At 36.7% G+C, this 20,078-nt stretch overlaps 3 protein-coding genes and 1 pseudogene across 14 annotated transcripts in view; 1 reads left to right on the forward strand and 3 right to left on the reverse strand.

Annotated features, from left to right (window-relative positions):
* The window catches only part of LOC137721011 (SKP1-like protein 21), an 18,848-nt gene extending 7,790 nt beyond the window's left edge, over window positions 1-11,058 (forward strand). The window contains exons 1-10 of one of the 6 annotated variants that reach the window (XM_088697446.1): window positions 5,455-5,638; window positions 6,222-6,338; window positions 6,647-6,871; window positions 7,048-7,239; window positions 7,326-7,436; window positions 7,564-7,642; window positions 7,887-8,021; window positions 8,119-8,297; window positions 9,129-9,262; window positions 10,806-11,058. In XM_088697446.1, coding sequence (XP_088553572.1) covers window positions 7,565-7,642; window positions 7,887-8,021; window positions 8,119-8,297; window positions 9,129-9,262; window positions 10,806-10,843 — 564 coding nt within the window. In that variant the 5' untranslated portion in view covers window positions 5,455-5,638; window positions 6,222-6,338; window positions 6,647-6,871; ... (1 more) ...; window positions 7,326-7,436; window position 7,564 and the 3' untranslated portion in view covers window positions 10,844-11,058. Of the gene's footprint in view, window positions 1-5,454; window positions 5,639-6,221; window positions 6,339-6,646; window positions 7,437-7,563; window positions 7,643-7,886; window positions 8,022-8,118; window positions 8,298-9,128; window positions 9,263-10,020; window positions 10,309-10,805 lie in introns of those variants that run through there. The other 5 variants (XM_088697444.1, XM_088697436.1, XM_088697438.1 and 2 more) reach the window with 5 other exon arrangements.
* LOC137721271 (receptor-like protein EIX2) lies at window positions 389-3,464 on the reverse strand (annotated as a pseudogene). Its single transcript, XR_015964445.1, has 2 exons — window positions 749-3,464; window positions 389-638 (listed from the first exon to the last, which is right to left on the reverse strand). The product of XR_015964445.1 is annotated as a receptor-like protein EIX2 (transcript).
* Window positions 10,569-14,098, reverse strand: LOC137721306 (receptor-like protein EIX1). Of its 2 annotated transcripts, XM_088697428.1 has the most exons (3): window positions 13,908-14,097; window positions 10,979-13,803; window positions 10,569-10,868 (listed from the first exon to the last, which is right to left on the reverse strand). In XM_088697428.1, the coding sequence occupies exon 2, from the start codon at window positions 13,544-13,546 to the stop codon at window positions 10,982-10,984; it is 2,565 nt and encodes an 854-aa protein (XP_088553554.1). In that variant the 5' UTR covers window positions 13,547-13,803; window positions 13,908-14,097; the 3' UTR covers window positions 10,569-10,868; window positions 10,979-10,981. The 2 variants fall into 2 exon arrangements, with proteins under 2 accessions (XP_088553554.1, XP_068316512.2); XM_068460411.2 differs by having other exon boundaries at window positions 10,979-14,098.
* Window positions 14,099-15,301: 1,203 nt separating this feature from the next.
* The window catches only part of LOC137741099 (uncharacterized), a 39,953-nt gene continuing 35,176 nt past the window's right edge, over window positions 15,302-20,078 (reverse strand). For 2 of the 5 annotated variants that reach the window (XR_015964504.1, XR_015964515.1), the window contains exon 4: window positions 15,302-15,541. Coding sequence is in view for 1 of the 5 variants with exons in the window: in XM_088697477.1 (XP_088553603.1) it covers window positions 16,073-16,109; window positions 16,406-16,479; window positions 17,566-17,642 (188 nt within the window). In the remaining 4 variants the exon portion in view is untranslated. Of the gene's footprint in view, window positions 15,542-15,762; window positions 16,110-16,405; window positions 16,480-17,565; window positions 17,643-20,078 lie in introns of those variants that run through there. The other 3 variants (XM_088697477.1, XR_015964470.1, XR_015964475.1) reach the window with 3 other exon arrangements.

Raw genomic sequence — 20,078 nt, forward strand, 5'->3', positions numbered from 1 at the left:
CCAAGAGTTCCTATTCTCATTTATTTGGACACAAACATAATTATTCTTTCCCTTCATAATTTAATCTTCTTCTTTTGTTGGGGTAATTAGCTGGAGTTGGATTTTGGGGGCAACTGTTTGTATGTTAGGGCAACAAATAAATCAAAAAATAATACTTCTGCCTCTATTTTTATGAGCCAAACTTGTCCGTTTATCACGAGCTTGTATGAGGTTACACGAACTGGTCGTCTCACGTATTTTGGCATTTGTTTAACAAGTTCAATGTAGTTTTGAAATTTTAATTCATGTCCTTTGTTTAGTGCCATTCTTTTTAGTCTCTTACACACAACTCTTCGATCCTGGTTTTCAATTTGGAATGCAGTTTATTCATCCATTAATTCACAACACATTGAGAAAAATTGAAACTAAAACCATAAATACGTGTGTGAAATTACAACTCGACAATGATCCAAATACATCTACCTCTAATGTATTTGGAGAAATTCCAACTTATTGTTACAAGTAATAGTAGAGCTCTTCATTCTATAAAATCTCTTCCCCCATAACTTAAAAGTTATTGCATTCTTCTTCTCCTTCAGGCTCCTCAAACCGAAAGCGGAAGGGGTTAACATGAAGTACCAAACAAGACGATGAACGAGCTACAAAAATTCAGGTAAACCACACGCGTTAGCCGTTAGTCGGGAGTTTAAAAGAGAAGAAGACATGTATGTTAATTGCAATATTATTCATTATGTCACAGAAAACTTACAGTTTATTCATCGGGCATTCTTCGTTGCCTGAACAATGTCACCCCGACATTAAGCCAATAATTCAAACCATTCAAGAGCTTGAAGTATGTGTATCTCCATGACCTATTGAATATCAAACTCCCACAAACTCCCCAGAATCCAACAACAAATCCAAGCCCCAAACTCACGTAAAATCCCGGAGTTATAAACCTGTCATTATTATCTTCACCCTGATTCCCAACCACCGGCTGCTTCTCTGGAGTTGTTTCCTCAGAAGGGCACGTCTGAAGTGGAATTCCACAAAGGAGAGGATTTCCGGCAAAAACAGAGGGCTCATAAATTTGAAGCTGAGATCCTATGGGAATCTTTCCAGACAGGTTGTTGTTGGACAAGTCCAACTTACCAAGGCCAGATATTTCAATGAGACTCGTTGGAATTGTACCATGTATTTGGTTGTTTGACAAATCAAGCAAATCTAAGGACTGCAACTTCCCGATATTTGGAGTTATTTGACCTGTTAAGTTGTTTCTTGATAGGTTTAAAGAAACCAACCCAACAAGATCAGTGATTTCACAAGGAATCTCTCCCGTTAATCGGTTACTTGACAGATGAATACTCTTTACAAGCCCCAGAATGCTTTTGTATTTGGACATCATGCCTTTCCATATCAAGGATGCTTCGTCATCATAACTATAACTAGTGAGAGAATTGGAGTTTACATAAATGGTATGAGTGATAGTTAGACTTGAACTTCCTCTTCGAGCCAAATTAGTCAAATTGTTGAGGCATTTGGGTATACTTCCGGAGATATTGTTCATCGATAAATCCAAAATTTGAATGCTTCTCATATAACACATTTGTAACGGAATGCTTCCATAGAAGTGATTAAAACGAAGGATAAGGATAGTCAAATTTGGAAGTCCATACCCTAACCATTCAGGTATCGGCCCTGATAAGTTATTATCTGCAACATCAAGAACTTCTAGGCTTGAACAATTGTTCAAGGATGAAGGCAATTCCCCCACAAATCCATTATTGTTCAGGTTCAACGTTCGAATAGAAAATAAAGAGCCCATTGTGGTAGGAATTCTCCCCAAAAAATGGTTGTCACTCAAATCAAGAATTAAAAGATTTTTGAAATGGGTCCAGCAATCGGGAAGTTGTCCGTCTAAATGGTTGCTCGAGAGATCAAGCAACGTTAAATTACTTGCCTTCATTGGAAACAAGAAAGAAAAAGACCCTGAAAAATTATTCCCCTAATTTGCGAGTTTAATATAAAAAATCAATTTGCGAGTTTGGAATTGTTCCCCTAATTTGGTTGTTGGAGAGATCTACAAAACCAATTTCATGATGATGAGACAGCCCTTCCCAAAACCAACTTGGAAGAGTATCAGATATTCCTGCATTAGAAATATCAAGGACTGAATAACTTGTCTGAGTTTGAAGCCAATTTGGAAAATGTGGACCCATCTTGCAAGGCCCCAAGAATATGGAATCCAATTGGAAAGGGGGAACCCATTTAGAATGGAAGTTTAAAGTTAGTGAGGCAGAGGACAGACCAAGACATCTTAATTTGGAGAGACCCGAGAAATGACTTTCCGAAATCGTCCCTTGAAATTGGTTAAAAGAGAGATCTAGATATGCAAGAGAGCTCATGTTTCCAATGACATCGGGAAATAAGCCAGTTAATTGGTTGAAAGACATGTCAAGATGACCAAGAGTGGCATTGTATTTGGACAACCAAAGAAATATGGAAGAAGTGAGTTCGTTGGAACTAAGGTCAACATGAGCAAGAGATGTAGAAGAATTTATGTTAAAAAGACTAGTGGAACGAATTGCAGGAGAAGGAAGACTGCAATTTAACAGTGTCAAGTTTGTAAGTTTGGGGAGCTTACTAACCGTTTCCAACCAGTCAGGAACATTACTAAGATTGTTGTAACTCAGGTCCAAATATGTTAAAGAAGAAAGCTGAGGTAGCCATGAATTGAGATTTTCTACATTAGCAAAGTGATTGAAGCTGAGATCAAGATGTTGCAAGTGGGTAAGGTTTCCAACTTGACTTGGAAATTGACCACCAAAAGAAGCACCAAAGAGATCGAGGTATCTTAAACTGGAAAGAGAACCAATGAAATCTGGAAGTCGGATCCCATTGAAGTTTATCCACGAAAGGTCCAAATATTTCAAATGCTGCAACTCAATCAGTTCAGGATTCATCATCTTACCTTGCAAATAATATCGGATAAAGTGCGGGTGTCCTTTCTGATCAAATGAGCGAGTTCGATGGTGACGTTCCAATCCAAGATCAAGTTGAATAACATGGTTGGTACGGTTGCTGCAGTGGACGCCTACCCAGTTGCAACAATCTTGCTTGTGTTCTTCTATTCCCCACGAAGAGAGGAAGTTGTTGTCATCCACGAGGCCCTGTTTGAAAGCAAGGAGTGCTTCTCTTTCCCTCTCAATGCACCGCATCACTCCTCCTGAAGAAATATTGTTGAATCCAAGAGAAGGGGAAGGGTTGACAACACATGGTAGTAAAATTACCACCACAATTAAAGCATAAAAGAGTTTGTTGAAGCATCTGATTCCGGCACCCTCCATCTTAATTCAACTAAATGAACCAAAACACAATTGAAGAATAAAAAAGAAATCCTGTGGATTCAGGATTTTGATTTAGAAGAAGCTGCAAATGGGGTTCAAAATGGTCAGGAATTTTTTTTTTTTTTTTGTTGGGTGGGTGGGTGGGTTGGGTTGGGTTGTGTGGTCCGTGTTGGCTGAGGGCATGGGTGGCTGTGATGAAATTGTAGGATATGCATTAATGAAGATAATACGTACAACCATAGGATGCATATGGCTTCGTTAAAAATCTTGCTGAGAATTTCAAACCTGTCGAAGGGAAAAAGTATGTTCCACACCAAACAATAGATAGTAAGAATAACATTTTTTTTATTCTTGCTCTATTTTTCACTAGATTGACTTGTCTTTTTGGTGTGAAATTGTTTTTTATTTTTATACAACGACGTATAGTTACACTATAAGAGTAAATATTGTATCAAACTCACAATTTTACAAGATTAAAATTTCACATGTGACAACCCGTCCTTAGTTCTATGATTTTATAAATTCTAAAAATGTGAATTTACGAAAATGCTCTAGAGGCAAAAATTTTGACTTCCGTTGACCATCGGTTTGAGAGTCGTAGGACTTATTCTTTTAGCGTATCCTCGTAGTACTCATCACTACGAACGCATAGGCTAAAGCTGTTTATGAGTCCAGATTAGAACGATATAGTTACGGACATTTGAAGTTGTTTTACTAATGTATGGATTTGAAAGTAATTAACTCTCACAATGTGGGAATTGTAACCAATCAGAAATTAGGGAGGAATGAGTGGACCAATCAAACAAAGGGCTAGGGACCAATTAGAAGAAAAAGGGGGCAGCCAATCAGGAGGGAGGATCTCCCTCTTTCCGTCGACCAGACCCATGACAAAACCGGTTTCGACCTGGTTCTATTTCCGACCAATTTCCACCACTTTTTCCAACAAAATTCATCCATTCTTCACCTGCTACTTCCCATCTACCATTTCCGCCCAAGATCGAAGGGTTTTAAGAACCAATTTCGTGAGAACAGCACCGGTGGGTGCGAGGGAACTTTGATGGCGATCCACCATTTCTGAAGCGTTTCTCTTCAATTACCATCACCAAAATACTCCTCAAGAGGTCAGGAACAAAGCCCAATCAGTGGTTGGAGCGTCGGAGTTGATTTGAGGACAAATCAAGAACATCCAAATTCTAGGGTTCCGGTGGGTTCATAGCTATTTGGAGCTTTTTACGATCAAATTGAACTTAGTCACAAGTATAAAATTTGCTCTACTCATTGAGATCTTCATTTTTGTGAAATTTGGAAATTTTAAAAATAGTTGATTTTTTAGTAAAGTATGCACCCTTTAGCTAATTAAAAATTATATACAACAGGTGGTTGATTCTCTCTAGTGGATAGACACTTTTTATTTTTATTTTTTTTATAGATGAGTAATATTGTTTGTAATATAAAAAAAAACCCTAATATGCGTAGAGAAAGCCGATGGGCCAAATTTAAATCAGAGAACATGAGTATGAACTCATCCATGACCAAAGCCCACACCAAAAGGTAGTTAGCTGAGGGCCAACGAGTTCGATGATTAGGATTAGTCCAATTCCACATCAGCATTGTTATTCCTATTTTTTCATCAAAGCGCATTTTCCAATCTTTACTTCAGCAGCATTAACTCTTAAACCCAATTTAACAATTTGAATTAGTTTTTTTAATTCTCCAATTTTCGCAAAGAAACTTCACATTGAGCAGCAGTTACTAAAACAACAATAATTTTTATTTCATACATCGGTATCACAAAAGGTAAAAGCCTCTAAAAACTAAATCCGGATTCCATCCATATATGGCACACCATCAAATTCTTCCCGATCTAGTCTCGGCAAATTAATCTTCGTGACAATCCACCAGCAACTTTCGAGCACTTTGACAAATCTTGCTTCAAATCTTCCTTTTTCCATATATGTAAAAAAACGACTCAAATATAAAAGAAACTACACAAAATAGTGAAGAAAAGGATAATAAAAGTAATGACTGATTAAACACTTATCAACTGACTACGTGATGTATTAGTGACATGACTCATAAGAGAATATGTCCTACGAAGAATCAAACTAAATACAAGAGGTCAGGAAACCCTAACGAAACGCTGACGTGTGATTTGCAGACCTTTTGATTTTTGACGCAATTTCAGTCACACAAGAGGCTTTTTTTTTTTTTTCCCTAAAATTTATTCGCAATTTTATCCATTTTTTGGGATTCGCCGACAACCGCCAAATCTCTGCAATTCAAAGCTACCCTACCTGGAATCCGTACATTTCGTATGTCTCCTTCGTGTTAATTAATTATCTATCCTTTTGCTTTTCTTTACCATGTTTTTTCCCCCTTCTGGATGCCTGTTTGGTTGCCCAGAAAGTGCAGGAAAATTGGAAATGATTGAATGGAAAAATGAAATTGCTAAGTACCCTTTAATCCGGAGCTTGCTGAACTAAAATCTTTAGGAAAAACAATCATTTATTTGTAATAAAAGTTAGTTTAATCGAGAAATTCAGCTAAAATACCTATGAATTGCAATTTTTCTCACTTGATTTAGGGCAATATAATCACCAGAATGCTTTTTCATGTACTTTGGAATAAATGGAATTAAGTTTAGTGGAAATATATATGTATGAAGTATAGATTTGTTAAGAAAAATTGGAACTTGTATTGTTTCATGGCAAGTAAGAGCTGGGTTTATGTTTTGAGAGCGATATTCTAATCTAATCTAAACGATGGGGTGGGGATTGCAAAGGGTGGTTTACCGCCCTAGCTAACTTGGGTTTATGTTAAATTTGTGTAAACTTTAATTTTGGTTAAGGATTTGCATAAAAGGGCTGCTAATTATAATTTTGTTTGACTTAACAGGGTATCAGCAAGTTGTTGCATAAGAACATAAAGCTGTTTTCTTGTTGCATAAGAACATAAAGTTGTTTGACTCCAGTTTTTAAGCCTCAGAACTTGGGATTGTTCAAATGTCAGAAGGTGACATGACTGTTATCACTTTCCTGTACGCTTTTGTTGTGTCGTCTTTGTCTAGTGTTTAATAGATAAATGCATTATGTTTTCTTTTCTTTGTTCTTCAAGCCATAGTCAATCGATTGTTTTCTGTTTTTCGTTTCTTTTGAGTGCTTGTAGCTGCCTCTACTTGTTGAGTGTTAATTTGTTCTCTCTTTTTATTTTAGTTTATTTGGAGGGGGTGAAGGTGGGTGGGTTGTTTAACTGTTTCATATTTTTCGTTTACTCTGTAATGTTGGAATTCTAAAGCCACATCGGTGCCAACTCATTCTCAGATGATGAAGTCTTACATCTGGCTTCAGACTACTGACGGTTCAATCCAACAAGTGGAACAAGAGGTTGCCATGTATTGCCCCATGATATGCAAAGAAAATATACAGAAAGGGATGGGAGCTTCCAAGAACCATGCAATATCTCTTCCTGAAAGAGTCAGTACAGCAATGTTGAGCTTAATTCTTGATTACTGCAGGTTTCATCAAGTAACAGGTCGCTCGAACAAGGTTCTACATGTTTTTGGAATGTCATTCTGTTTTCCTTCTTTCTGAGTCTATGCCCTCTGTCTGTTTTGCATAAATTTGAGCTACTGAGGACATTAATCTCCACCTGCACACTGGATTAAATGTTTACTCTGATGCTGGTGTAAACTCGGCACCCTCGGCACCACTCGTTTATATAGGAGTGCAAGGCTTTTGATGAAAAATACATCCGAATGGACACAAAGTTGCTCTGTGAGTTGACTACAGCTGCTGACAGCCTCCAATTAAAACCATTGGTGGATCTTACTAGTCGTGCTCTTGCATGAATAATTGAAGGGAAAACACCTGAGGAGATACGTGAAATATTTCATCTCCCTGATGATCTTACAGAGGTCTCCGATTCTTGAGATATCTGTGTATGCTTAGCAAAAACTTGGTGTTTCTTTGTTGTTTTTAACACCACTAAGAAATCATCCAGGAGGAGAAGTTGGAGCCTTTGAAAAATTCAACTGACGATCCACGCATCCGGCTTTTGAATCGATTATATGCAAGAAAGAGGAGGGAACTTCAGGAAAGAGAGAAATTGAAGGTGACTTTGGTATTTGATGAATCTGAATTCAAAACGTATTCCATAATACGTTCTCTGGCTTTTATACTATGCTAAATAATATATCCTTCTTATTGGTAGTCATTATTGAACCTTCCATACTTTTCAGAATGCTGAGCTTGAAGAAGAACAAAACGATGAACGTTCAGTTGATGATCTCTTGTCATTCATTAATAGAGAAATTGGAGGTATACCTGAGTAATTGCTCTCTTATTCCTTGACTGCATAGTTATTGTTAATTGAGAAATTGGATTTATCATTGAGTTGCTTGTAGTTCCAACGAGCAAATTGCACAACGCACACTTGATACTAATTTTTTCAGGATTGCATTAGCCCACATTATACTGTACTTGGGAGTACTTAAGATTCCTTTAAATGGGATTTGAAGTGTAGTGTCTTAGTCGTCTATTTTTACTTTATTTCCTTTTGAAGGCCTCATTGGAGGTAAGGAAATTATGTTTCACAGATTCCAAAGGGATTAAAACTTCCAAGAACAAAAAGAAGAATCGCAGGAGAAAAGATCAGCAGAAAAGCACATGTCTATATGAGGCTAATGAGATCCATGAGGTTTGAATCACTAATTTGGTCTTGAACTTATACATTTCCGCTTGAGTTGTTAGGTAGCTAATTTTTCTTCATTTTTCTTTTCGCCCAAATGTTGTAGGTGTCGAGCAATCTTAACTTTGCTTGCCCCAGTGATGAACTCAACAAATTTACACCAAGCTCTAGTTTGACATTAAAGCTACAAGATCTAAAGGATGATAGGGTGGAGGATATGATTGGGTTTGATGATGGTGATACTGATGATGAGATTGATCCGCCATTGAAGGAAAAAATTGATAGGTTTGCCTGCAACTATTTTGGGTTATTACATGATTTGCAATATAATCTTATCTTTTTTAATTTTAGTGGATGAAAAAAAAATATATATCACGTTGAGCAACATGTGGAAGAAAAGTTACTGAATTGAACTGAATGGTAATAACTTTGTCGATGATGACTTTAGTTATAGAAAGCTTAAGGAAACAGAATGGTGGATCCAACTTCGTTGCTTTTTTAATTTATTTTTTTATGAACGCAGTTCTGAAATTGAAGATATGCAATTAGAAGATGAAATTTGATACCTGCAAAAGAATTTCAAGTTGTCATATGTTTTTCAATGTTGCAGAGTTTGCTTAAAAACTAAATAGCTATTAATGTAGTGGTATTTCTCCACTTCTTTTTTAAACTGTCCCATGTTCAAATCCACTCCTCACCCAGCTAAGAAGATGAAAAAGGTTGCGTAAAAAAGTTGGTCTGTGATAAAAATGAGTAAACATTGGGGACAATGTTTTGCCCTTGCTAGCTCTTTATGGTGGCTTTGAAAGATGTTGGTTTTTGATTTTCTGTGTGCAATAGTTGTTTGGACATTTTAAATAAATATTCGTTTATGTTTATAAAGAAAAAGAGCTCTCATTCTGGTCATCACCATTAAGCATCTGTTGTGAAACATGGTTCCGGCCGCCCACTCTTCTGGTTCTGCAGGTCTTTTTCTCTCTAGTCAGTATTATTTTATTTTCTGATAAACTGGAATTTCAAGTTGCATCCTCCACCATGGTTCTGCATGTGAATATGCAATTTTTAGAGACAACTTGTTCTTGCTGCTGTGACATATTTTCTTAAATCGCTGTTCAGGGAGGTTGAAGATTTTGCTCGGAGGTTAAATTCAGACTGGCCTGAAAGGATGCAAGAGATCTTATCTTTCGGTCAGGAAAGGAGGCCTGTACCATTTTCCATTAATGGAAACGGTTATTTGAGAAGATATGCTTGTATGTACTCTTTCTTCTTGCTTTTTTGTTCCCTTCCGAAAGCTTCTTCCATTGTTTTTTTCCTGATACACAATACTCTTGTCACATAAGTAAATCTGTGCTAAGATATTTTCGTTACTTTCTTTTGGTAAGTAAGGTTACAAATGCTTTACATGTTTCTCCTTTCAAATAGCTTTTAAACCTAATGATATGCCATGTTCCTTGAGACCAAGGGTGGAGGGCGAGTGCTAATCCCGGTGGGTCTATGAAACTTAGCTATGCAACCCTAAAAGAAATTGTTTTCACCATTCCTCTTTGCTATATGATATCCATAAAGTATATAGTTGTGGAGTGAAAGCTGGAAAGTATAATCTGTTTCCCTGTCTCCTACGTGTGGTTTTGCAAAATCTTTTTTTTTTTTTTTCATGGGCTGATGAATATTTTTCATTAGAATTTCTTTTCGTATTCCTGGTTATTCATAGTTGGCCGTTCTGTTTCTGTCACGTTATAATTTTACCAAGTGAGAGGAATTGATATTGATATCAATATTGCCCCCTTTCCCTGTTCACTTAGTTGGCTGTGCATTAGCTATTTGATTAGTGACATTCCCTCACTCAGACAAGCTTAATTCCACTAGTATTGTACCAATCCCGAGTGTGTATCTGTTTTATCCGCTTCTGAATCGTATGTTATTCACCAACAAGAGACAAACATTAAACTCAAGAGCACTTATTCAGCATTACATTCCCTATTACTCATCTTACCACTCGTGCATACAGGAGTACATCCAGAGTGGAAACGGCTTGAACAAAACTCTTATTGGCCAAAGGCTGGAACAATTTTGGCCAGATGCTAACAGGCTACCAAGAGTTCCTATTCTCATTTATTTGGACCCCAACATAATTATTTTTTTTCCCTTCTTCATAATTTAATCTTCTTCTTTTGTTGGTGTAATTAGCTGGAGTTGGATTTTGGGGGCAACTGTTTGTATGTTATGGCAACAAATAAATAAAAAAAAATATATAATAATTTTGCCTCTGTTTTCATGAGCCAAACTTGTTCGTTTATCACAAGCTTGTATGATGTTGCACAAATGGGAGAAATTTTTAGTTGTGATGGGAACACAAGTGGTACACCACGTGTTTTAATAGGAATGGTGGAAAATTTTATTTTTTAAGTTATTAACTTTTTAGCACACATATTCCACCATTTGTTTAGGGTCGTCTCACTTATTTTGGCGTTTGTATAACAAGTTCAATGTAGTTTTGAAATTTTACCTTCATTTAGTGCCGCTTTTTTTAGTGTCTTACACACAGCTCTTCAATCCTGGCTTTCAATTTGGAATGCAGTTTATTCATCCATTAATTCATACAAATTGGGAAAAATTGAAACTAAAACCATAAATACTTGTGTGAAATTACAACTCGACAATGATCCAAATACATCTACCTCTAATGTATTTGGAGAAATTCCAACTTATTGTTACAAGTAACAGTAGAGCTCTTCATTCCGTAAAATCTCTTCTTCCATAACTTTAAGTTATTGCATTCTTCTTCTCCTTCAGGCTCCTCCTCAAACCGAAAGCCGAAAGGGTTAGCATGAAGTACCAAACAAGACGATGAACGAGCTACAAAAATTCAGGTAAACCACAGGCGTTAGCCGTTAGCCGGGATTTTAAAAGAGAAGAAGACATGTATGTTAATTGTAATATTATTCATTATGTCACAGAAAACTTACAGTTTATTCATCGAGCATTCTTCGTTGCCTGAACAATGTCACCCTGACATAAAGCCAATCATTTAAATCATTCAAGAGCTTGAAGTACGTGTATCTCCATGACCGGTTGAATATCAAACTCCCACAAACTGCCCAGAATCCAATGACAAATCCAAGCCCCAAAGTCACATAAAATCCAGGTGTTATAAACCCATCATTATCTTCATCTTGATTCTCAACCACCGGTTTCTCCTTCAGGGTTGTTTCCTTAGGAGAGCACATATGTTCAAGTGGAATTCCACAAAGGAGAGGATTTCCGGCAAAAACAGAGGCGTCATAGGGTTGTAGTTGAGACCCGATGGGAATTTTTCCAGACAGGTTGTTGTTGGACAAGTCCAACTTACCAAGGCTAGATATTCCAATGAGACTTGTTGGAATTGTACCATGTATTTGGTTGTTTGACAAATCAAGCAAATCTAAAGACTGCAACTTCCCTATTTTTGGAGTTATTTGACCTGTTAAGTTGTTTCTTGATAGGTTTAAAGAAATCAACCCCACAAGATCAGTAACTTCACTAGGAATCTTTCCTGTTAATCGATTACTTGACAGATGGATACTCTTTACAAGCCCCAGAGTACTTTTGTATTTGGACATTATTCCATTCCATATCAAGGATGCTTCGTCATCATAACCATCAATAGCAGTGAAGAATGAATTTGGGTGAGTGATGGTTAGACTTGAACTTCCTCTTAGAGCCAAATTGGTCAAATTGTTGAGACATTTGGGTATACTTCCGGAGATGCTATTGATCGAAAAATCTAGAATCTGAATGCTTCCCATATTACACAATTGTGATGGAATGCTTCCATAGAAGTGATTAGAACGGAGGATAAGAATAGTCAAATTTGGAAGTCCAACCCCTAACCATTCAGGTATCAAACCTGATAATTCATTTTCTCCAACATCAAAAACCACGAGACTTGTACAGTTCTTCAAAGATGAAGGCAATTCTCCCACAAGTCCATTATTGTTTAGGTTCAATGTTTGAATTGAAGATAAAGAGCCCATTGTGGCAGGAATTCTCCCCAAAAAAAGGTTGTCACTCAAATCAAGAACTAAAAGATTTTTGAAATGAGTCCAGTAATCGGGAAGTTCTCCATGTAAATGGTTGCTCGAGAGATCAAGCAATCTTAAATTACTTGCGTTAATTGGAAACAACCCTGAAAACTTATTGTGGGAGAGAAAGAGGGATGACGAGGCTTTCAATAGGAATGGAGGGACTTCACCTTCCAATTGGTTCCAACTCAAATTTAGTTGACGAGAGAAACATACAAAATTGATTTGCGAGTTTGGAATTGTTCCTCTAATTTGGTTTTTGGAGAGATCTACATGACCAATTTCAGTAGCATGAGACAGCCTTTCCCAAAACCAACTTGGAAGGATATCAGAAATTCCTGCATTAGAAATATCAAGACTCTGATAACTTTTTTGAGTTCGAAGCCAGTTTGGAAAATGTGGACCCATCTTGCAAGACCCCAAGATTATAGAATCCAATTGGAAGGGAGGAACCCATGTAGAATGGAAGTTTAAAGTTAGTGAGGTAGAGGACAGAGACAAAGATCTTAATCTGGAGAGACCCGAGAAATGACTTTCTGAAATCACCCCTTCAAATTGGTTAGAAGAGAGATATAGATATGCAAGAGAGCTCATGTTTCCAATGACATCGGGAAATAAGCCAGTTAACTGGTTGTAAGAGACGTCAAGATGAACAAGGCTGGCATTGTATTTGGACAACCAAAGAAATATGGAAGAAGTGAGTTGGTTGAACCTGAGATCAACATGAGCAAGAGATTTAGAAGAATTTATGTTAAAAAGAGTACTGGAATGAATTACAGGAGAAGGAAGACCACACCCCTGTAATGTCAAGTTTGTAAGTTTAGGGAGCTTATTAACTACTTCCAGCCAGTCATGAACATTACTGAGATTATTGGAACTCAGGTCCAAATACGTTAAAGCAGAAAGATGAGGCATCCATGAATTCAGATTTTCTACATTAGCAAAGTTATTGGATCTGAGATCAAGATGAACAAGGCTGGCATTGTATTTGGACAACCAAAGAAATATGGAAGAAGTGAGTTGGTTGGAATTGAGGTCAACATGAGCAAGAGATCTAGAAGAATTTATGTTAAAAAGAGTACTGGAATGAATTGCAAGAGAAGGAAGACCACATCCAGCCAATGTCAACTTTGTAAGTTTGGGGAGCTTACTAACTATTTCCAGCCAGTCAGGAACATTACTGAGATTATTGGAACTCAGGTCCAAATATGTTAAAGCAGAAAGATGAGGCAGCCATGAATTCATGTTTTCTACATTAGCAAAGTGATTGGACCTGAGATCAAGATATTGCAAGCGTGTAAGGTTTCCGACCTGGCTTGGAAATCGACCACCAAAAGCAGCATACCAGAGATTGAGGTGTCTTAAATTGGAAAGAGAACCAATGAAACATGGAAGTTGGGTCCCATTGAAGTTAATGGAAGAAAGGTCCAAATATTTCAAATGCTGCAACTCAATTAGTTTAGGACTCATCATTTTACCTTGAAAATAATATACGGGATACTCCTGCTGTCCTTTCTGTTGAAGTGAGTAAGCTTCATTCAAAAAATACCACCCAAGATCAAGTTGCGTAACATGGCTGGTTCGGTTGCTGCAGTGGATGCCTACCCATTTGCAACAATCTTGCTTCTGTTCTTCTCTTCCCCACGAAGAGAGGAGATTGTAGTCATCCACGAGGCCCAGTTTGAAAGCAAGGAGTGCTTCTCTTTCCCTCTCAAAGCACCTCGTCACTCCTGCTGAAGAAATATTATTGAATCCAAGGGAAAGGGAAGGGTTGACAACACATTGTAGTAACATTACCACCACAATTAAAGCACGAAAGAGTTTGTTCAAGCACCTGATTCCGTCACCCTCCATCTTAATTGAACTAAATCAACCAAGAGACAATTGAAGAAGGAAGAAAAACGGTGGATTCAGGATTTTGATTTAGGAGCAAAAGGAAAGCTGCAAGTGTAGTTCAAATGGTGAGGACTCAGGGGGTATGGAAAACAACCGACAGTGTAATGTGTTGGGTGTGAATAAATGTTGGTTGGGAAAACTAGGTTTTATAGTTTGTTAGAATAATGTATTTGCCTTAGAGTTAGGCATGAATCTTACTTTACATGGGCTGCTTTCTCTCAAGTCAAAAGTAAAAAGGGCAGGCAGAGATATAATTACTCAAAAACGTGTTTGTTGTTTTTTTGTGTATGTAAGAAAGAGGACTTTCGTTGAATTGGGGAGAATCCATGCGTGGGAAAGGGACGGCTTCAGGCCGTAACAACTCATAAAACGTCTTTTAGCTCTTGAGAGAACAAATTAACGTTTATTTCCAAAAAGTTAAAAACAGTAAAAAAATTTGTCCGCAAATTAAATTCCACACATGTGAATGATTCCTACTATTCTCTCTCTTGCTCTCTCTAGTATGTACTTGAAAGTAAAATCTGCGCGATACTACGGCTTTAAAATTAGAAACTTTAATAAAAAGCTTCCGATACTGTTCACTTTAACGAAAAACCATATTTTTACACTCAAAAGTCAATTTTGATACTATTCACTTTACCCTTTATTTTGTCCTTATCGTTAAAACTCGAAGTTTTTAAGCCATTTTCATTAGTTTTCTATTTAAAATTGCTAGAAAGATTATGTTTAGAAGATGTAAACATTATGTTATAGAAGAATGGGAAAAGTTGTTTAAATGAGGTATCCTGAAAAGAAAAGGATTGAAATACATGAAATAAAAATTGTATCACAATAGAATTATATTAGGAACAAAAAAGGATTGAAATACACAACCGAAAGAAACATTATAGAATCCAGAGGATAGGAAAGGGTTGAAACATTGTAGAAAAAGTAGCACCACAATGGAATTATGAAAGAGTTTCTTCAAGCACCTGATTCCGTCATTCTCCAGCTTAATTCAACAAAATCAAGGCAAAGACGATTGAAGAATGAAGAAGAAGTGTACAATTAAAGCTGCGAGTGTATTACAATGCTGGGTAATTCACGTTATTTGGATCAAGCTAAAAAGTACGGAAACCGTCTTTACTCATGAGAGAACAAATTTACATTTATTTTACAAACAAGTTGCAAATAGTCAGAATGCCTAATTCATGTTATTTGGACCAGACTAAAATAAACGGAAAATGCCTCAACTTTTGAGAGACAAATTTACATTTTTTTTTTCTGAAAAAGTTGCAAACAGTCAAAAGTTGTTTTGGAGGATAAGAGGAAGGATGAATGACTCCCACGAAATAGATGATTCTTCTCCACTTTTGTTTGTTATTTGTCTTAATCACGCTTTAAAGAAAAGTACAAGTTTGAGAACAACCTACAAACCAAAATTTCCACGATGCAAGTGGAAATCCACGCAATAGTTCAAGGTTATTGACTCAAATGGTCAAGCATGTAACATGTGTGAGTGGACCAACTACTTTTCTGTAGGTAGGTGTAGCAATTAGAGGATGACTCGTCTCTCCAAGATAATGACAAAGCCTGCAACAATCAACACAATTCTGCGTTGATTGTTTCGTTCTGTTTACGTTTTAGAAGTCTTTTTATTTTTTGTGGAATTAGAAAACAAAATATATGCATGTTATTTGGACTAAGCTAAAAATCGCGAAACCGTCTCAACTCTTGAGAAAATAAATTTACATTTATTTTCCAAACAAGTTGTAAATAGTCAGAATGTGTAATTCACATTATTTGAACCTCGCTAAAATACACGAAAAACGTCTCAACTGTTGAGAGACAAATTCACATTTATTTTCCAAACAAATTGCAAAAAGTCAAAAGTCGTTTTGGAGGATGAGAGGAAGGATGAATGATTCCCACAAGATAGATGATTCTTCTCCACTTTTGTTTGTCATTTGTCTTAATAACGCTTCAAAGTAAAGTACAAGTTGAGGATAATAGGGACTTGCAAACCAAAATTTCCACGATGTAACTGGAATTGTATTGTCTTGTCTTGTCTTGGACCCCGTGCGATACTCCATGCGATACTTCAAGGTTATTGACAGCAAGTTCTCAAGACTTTACGGTATTTCGAATAATTACGCTGCAACTGGGGTCTTTACAAATTTAGTCTTGGCGTTATTAGATTAGAAGACACACAATAATTGACCGACTTAAATGTATTTGCATAGAAATTATGCTAAATTGCTGTTAGTGAAGAATCATCACTGTCATTTGATCAAGACAATACTTATGGTCTTTTAGCACAACAATTCCTTGCGTTTTATTCACTTGTGACTGTTCGTTTATCAAGAGGACTAATTCAAAAGACATCAAGCAGATAGAGCTTCAAATCACAACTCATAACAACGAGAATCAGGCAAGCAAAGAGAAATAAATCAAAACCTGAGATTCTTATCAACATGCTTGTCCCTTATGAGCTCTGCAACTTCCTCAATACCATGAAAAGCCTCAAAATCCTACACATTACACACAAGAAAACAATTGAATCATAAAAAACCCATCATTGCTCTGAAACCAATCACAATAAGGGCTGTTTTCAATTGGATGTATTTTAAGCATCCACATATCTTACGTCTTCCCTTAAAATTTTGAGGGAATTGAATCAAAACTTTATATGGAATCTCTACAAATCAATAAAACTCCATAAATTTGACGCAAAACTGAAGTTTGAAGCTTTACCATTTGATTAGCTGATTAATCCAACATCATAGCAATCAAAGCATAGGGAACTTTGTAGCCTTACTTCTTTACGGAAATGGATCCTCTCTGGATCCATTCCTATCTAATCCACCTAGTTCGAGATCCGGACCGTTCAAATTTGATCCAACGGTTACAAACATGGGGCTCCTTTAAAAGTGATAATAACTTTAACCGTTGGGTCAAATTTGAATGGTCCGGATTCCGAAATAGGTGGATTAGGTGGGAATGGATCCAGAGAGGATCCATTTCCCTTCTTTACTGTATTTTCATAACTTGAGTTAAGTCAGATTACAGTATAATTTTCACCTCAGTGATCAGGGAGTCGAATCCAAGCATCTAAGGCTGCAAATCAATTTAGAGAATTAAGGGATTTGTGAGATATACGTGAAGTCGAATGGTGATTATTGTATTTTGGTAAACTCTGATTTATTGTGTATTTGACTCGTATATTTAATAAATCGATTTCAAATTCATTCCAACCTATTTATTCTTCCATATCATTTTTAAATGAATTATTCTTCAAACTTGTTTCAGTTTCTTTTTATTTTTTTAATTTTTATTCGCGTATTGGGTGCAAGATCAATTCTTTCATCATTCCGAGTCTGGGGCGTGACAATACCTCACTCGATGAAAATAGTTGCCGGAATCACTATAAAAAAGCGAAACAAAATCAAAATTTCCACAATGCAAAATAAAAAATCCCACGGTATTAGAAGGAACAACTTTTTCATGCAAACTGAGACAATAAATGACAAAAAAAAATCAAAATTTTCACAATGCAAACAGAAATGTATTGACTTGACTTAGTGATTTTTTGTCTTGAATTTATTACATGTATTTGCCTTACCATTTGGCATGAATCTTTCAGTCTCCGTCTCCAATTGAATGGTAGATGCAGGCAGGGATGAAGCCAAAAAATCTGTATAGATGAGGGCATTGTTAAACAACAATCGTTTACAATATTTGAGAACTTGAAGTGTACTTGAATATCTCCATGACCTATTGAATATCAATGTCCCACAAACGCCTCAAAATCCAACAACGAACCCGATCCCTATACTAATGTAAAATCCTCTCTAGGCATCCATTGCAGGGATTCATGTGCAGCGATAAAAGAAAAATTATTTCTCCACTCATCAAGTACTAAGAGCATCTCCAATGAGAGACCCTATTGTTAGGTCTCCACCACCACTCTTGAGAACTCTTTTAGGGGCTTCAAGGTAATATTCGGGTCTCTAAATGAATATTGTCTTCAATGAAAAGTCCTTATAGTAGAATACATAAATGTAGGGACTAAAATATTAGAAAAAAAACATTGTTAATGTCGTTGGAGCATTGCTATTGATAAAAACAAGAACAAAAAACCAAAAAGCTCTCTCTAGGTATTCCAATGGTTAAAGAAGAAGAGGATAAATGACCTCTATTCCGGCCCATTAGAAACCCTTTATCCTTATGTGGTGTCCATTGTCCAAGGTCCCCATCGGAGATCAATAATTCCAGTAGACAGCATAATTTGATAAATTGAGACTCTTTGATGCACCATATATGGGTTAGTCTTTACCTAATTTGCTTTCCACCGAACTTCTTTTTTCTCGATTCTACCAAGGTATTGAAATCCTAGTTTAAAGGACTTTGAAGCAGTACCTTCCTTAAAGTTCAACCATGTTCATTAGAGTCAAATTAAGACCAAGAAGCACAATTAGCTATGCAATAATTCCACCAGACAATATGATTGATAAAATGAGACTTTTTGATGCATCAGATATAGCTGATTCTTTACCAAATATACTTACCACCTAATTTACTGCTTTTTCTAGTTTGCCTTACATAATTTTGAAATGAGAAATGCTAAGAGACTCTCAAAGTGCATAGACTCTCCATTACCTCATGCATTTTGCACAATATTTTATAATATTGTCATGAATTGTGTCAAAAACATGAGGTGGCGGAGTGATTATAGAGAGTCATACTTTTGAGAGAGTCTTCGTAGTATTTTTCTTTCGAAATAATTATGTATTTATATAATATTGAATTATGCCCACCCGCTAAGTTTTGATAAAATATAATTACTTTATAATAATTCTACCAAGACCGTATATATATTATATTAAGGGTGATTTTGTATAAAATCAATACAAAGTTACCATATTGACAATAGATCAACAATATTTATGTTAATTATAAATATGTCAATCATATATTGTGACACTTAAATGCATTTAAAATAAACAAAAAAAATATAAAATCTGCCATTACAGTTGGCATGCAATTCAACTGACATCCCCTTTCTCATATTTTTCATATTTTGGAATAGGTCAAAAAGGATCAGATACTGCAACGCAGTGTCTGTTTCTTGATTCTGTTTTTTACACTTGAATTCAGACGCTGCATTGTAGTGTTCATTTCCTGGTTCGTTTTTTTTTCATCACTCACACGCTTTCTATGCTTTATTCCGTTTCACTTTTTTTTTTTATAATTTTTTTACACATTTTGTGTCACATCCCAGCCCGGGACGGATCACTTCCCAGACCCGCTCCACCACCGTAGCACGATATTGTCCGCTTTGGGCTTACCATTCCCTCACGGTTTTGTTTTTGGGAACTCACGAGCAACTTCTCAGTGGGTCACCCATCATGGGATTGCTCTAGCCCCCTTCTCGCTTAACTTCGGAGTTCCTACGGAACGCGAAGCCAGTGAGCTCCCAAAATGCCTCGTGTTAGGTAAGGATGGGAATATACATTTAAGGATCACTCCCCTGGGCGATGTGGGATGTCACAATCCACCCCCCTTAGGAGCCCGACGTCCTCGTCGGCACACCACGACCAAGGTTAGGTTCTGATACCAAATGTCACATCCCGGCCCGGGGCGGATCACTTCCCGAGCCCGCTCCACCACCGTAGCACAATATTGTCCGCTTTAGGCTCCTAGCACACCCTCACAGTTTTGTTTTTGGGAACTCACGAGCAACTTCCCAGTGGGTCACCCATCATGGGTTTGCTCTAGCCCCTTCTCGCTTAACTTTGGAGTTCCTACGGAACCCGAAGCCAGTGAGCTCCCAAAAGGCCTCGTGCTAGGTAAGGATGAGAATATACATTTAAGGATCACTCCCCTGGGCGATGTGGGATGTCACATTTTGATTCAAAAACTACAACACAATGTCTGTTTCCTTTATTTATTTATTTGTTTTTCATTTTGATTTAGAAACCACAATGTAGTGTCTGTTTCTTGGTTTTTTTTTTTTTTTGTTTTTTTTTTTTTTTTTTTTGCATTTTGATTCAGACATTGCATTGCAGTGTTCGTTTCCTTATTCTGTTTTTCTTTTGTTTACATTTTGATTTAGAAACTACAGCACAAT

This window comes from Pyrus communis, chromosome 1 (genome assembly GCF_041283825.1).
Source record: "Pyrus communis isolate YQ-2024b chromosome 1, ASM4128382v1, whole genome shotgun sequence".
Classification (NCBI taxonomy): Eukaryota; Viridiplantae; Streptophyta; class Magnoliopsida; order Rosales; family Rosaceae; genus Pyrus; species Pyrus communis.

Coding starts and splice junctions, on each gene's coding strand:
- LOC137721306 (XM_068460411.2), bottom strand. CDS start 13,927: ATGGAGGGTGACGGAATCAGGTGCTTGAACAAACTCTTTCGTGCTTTA.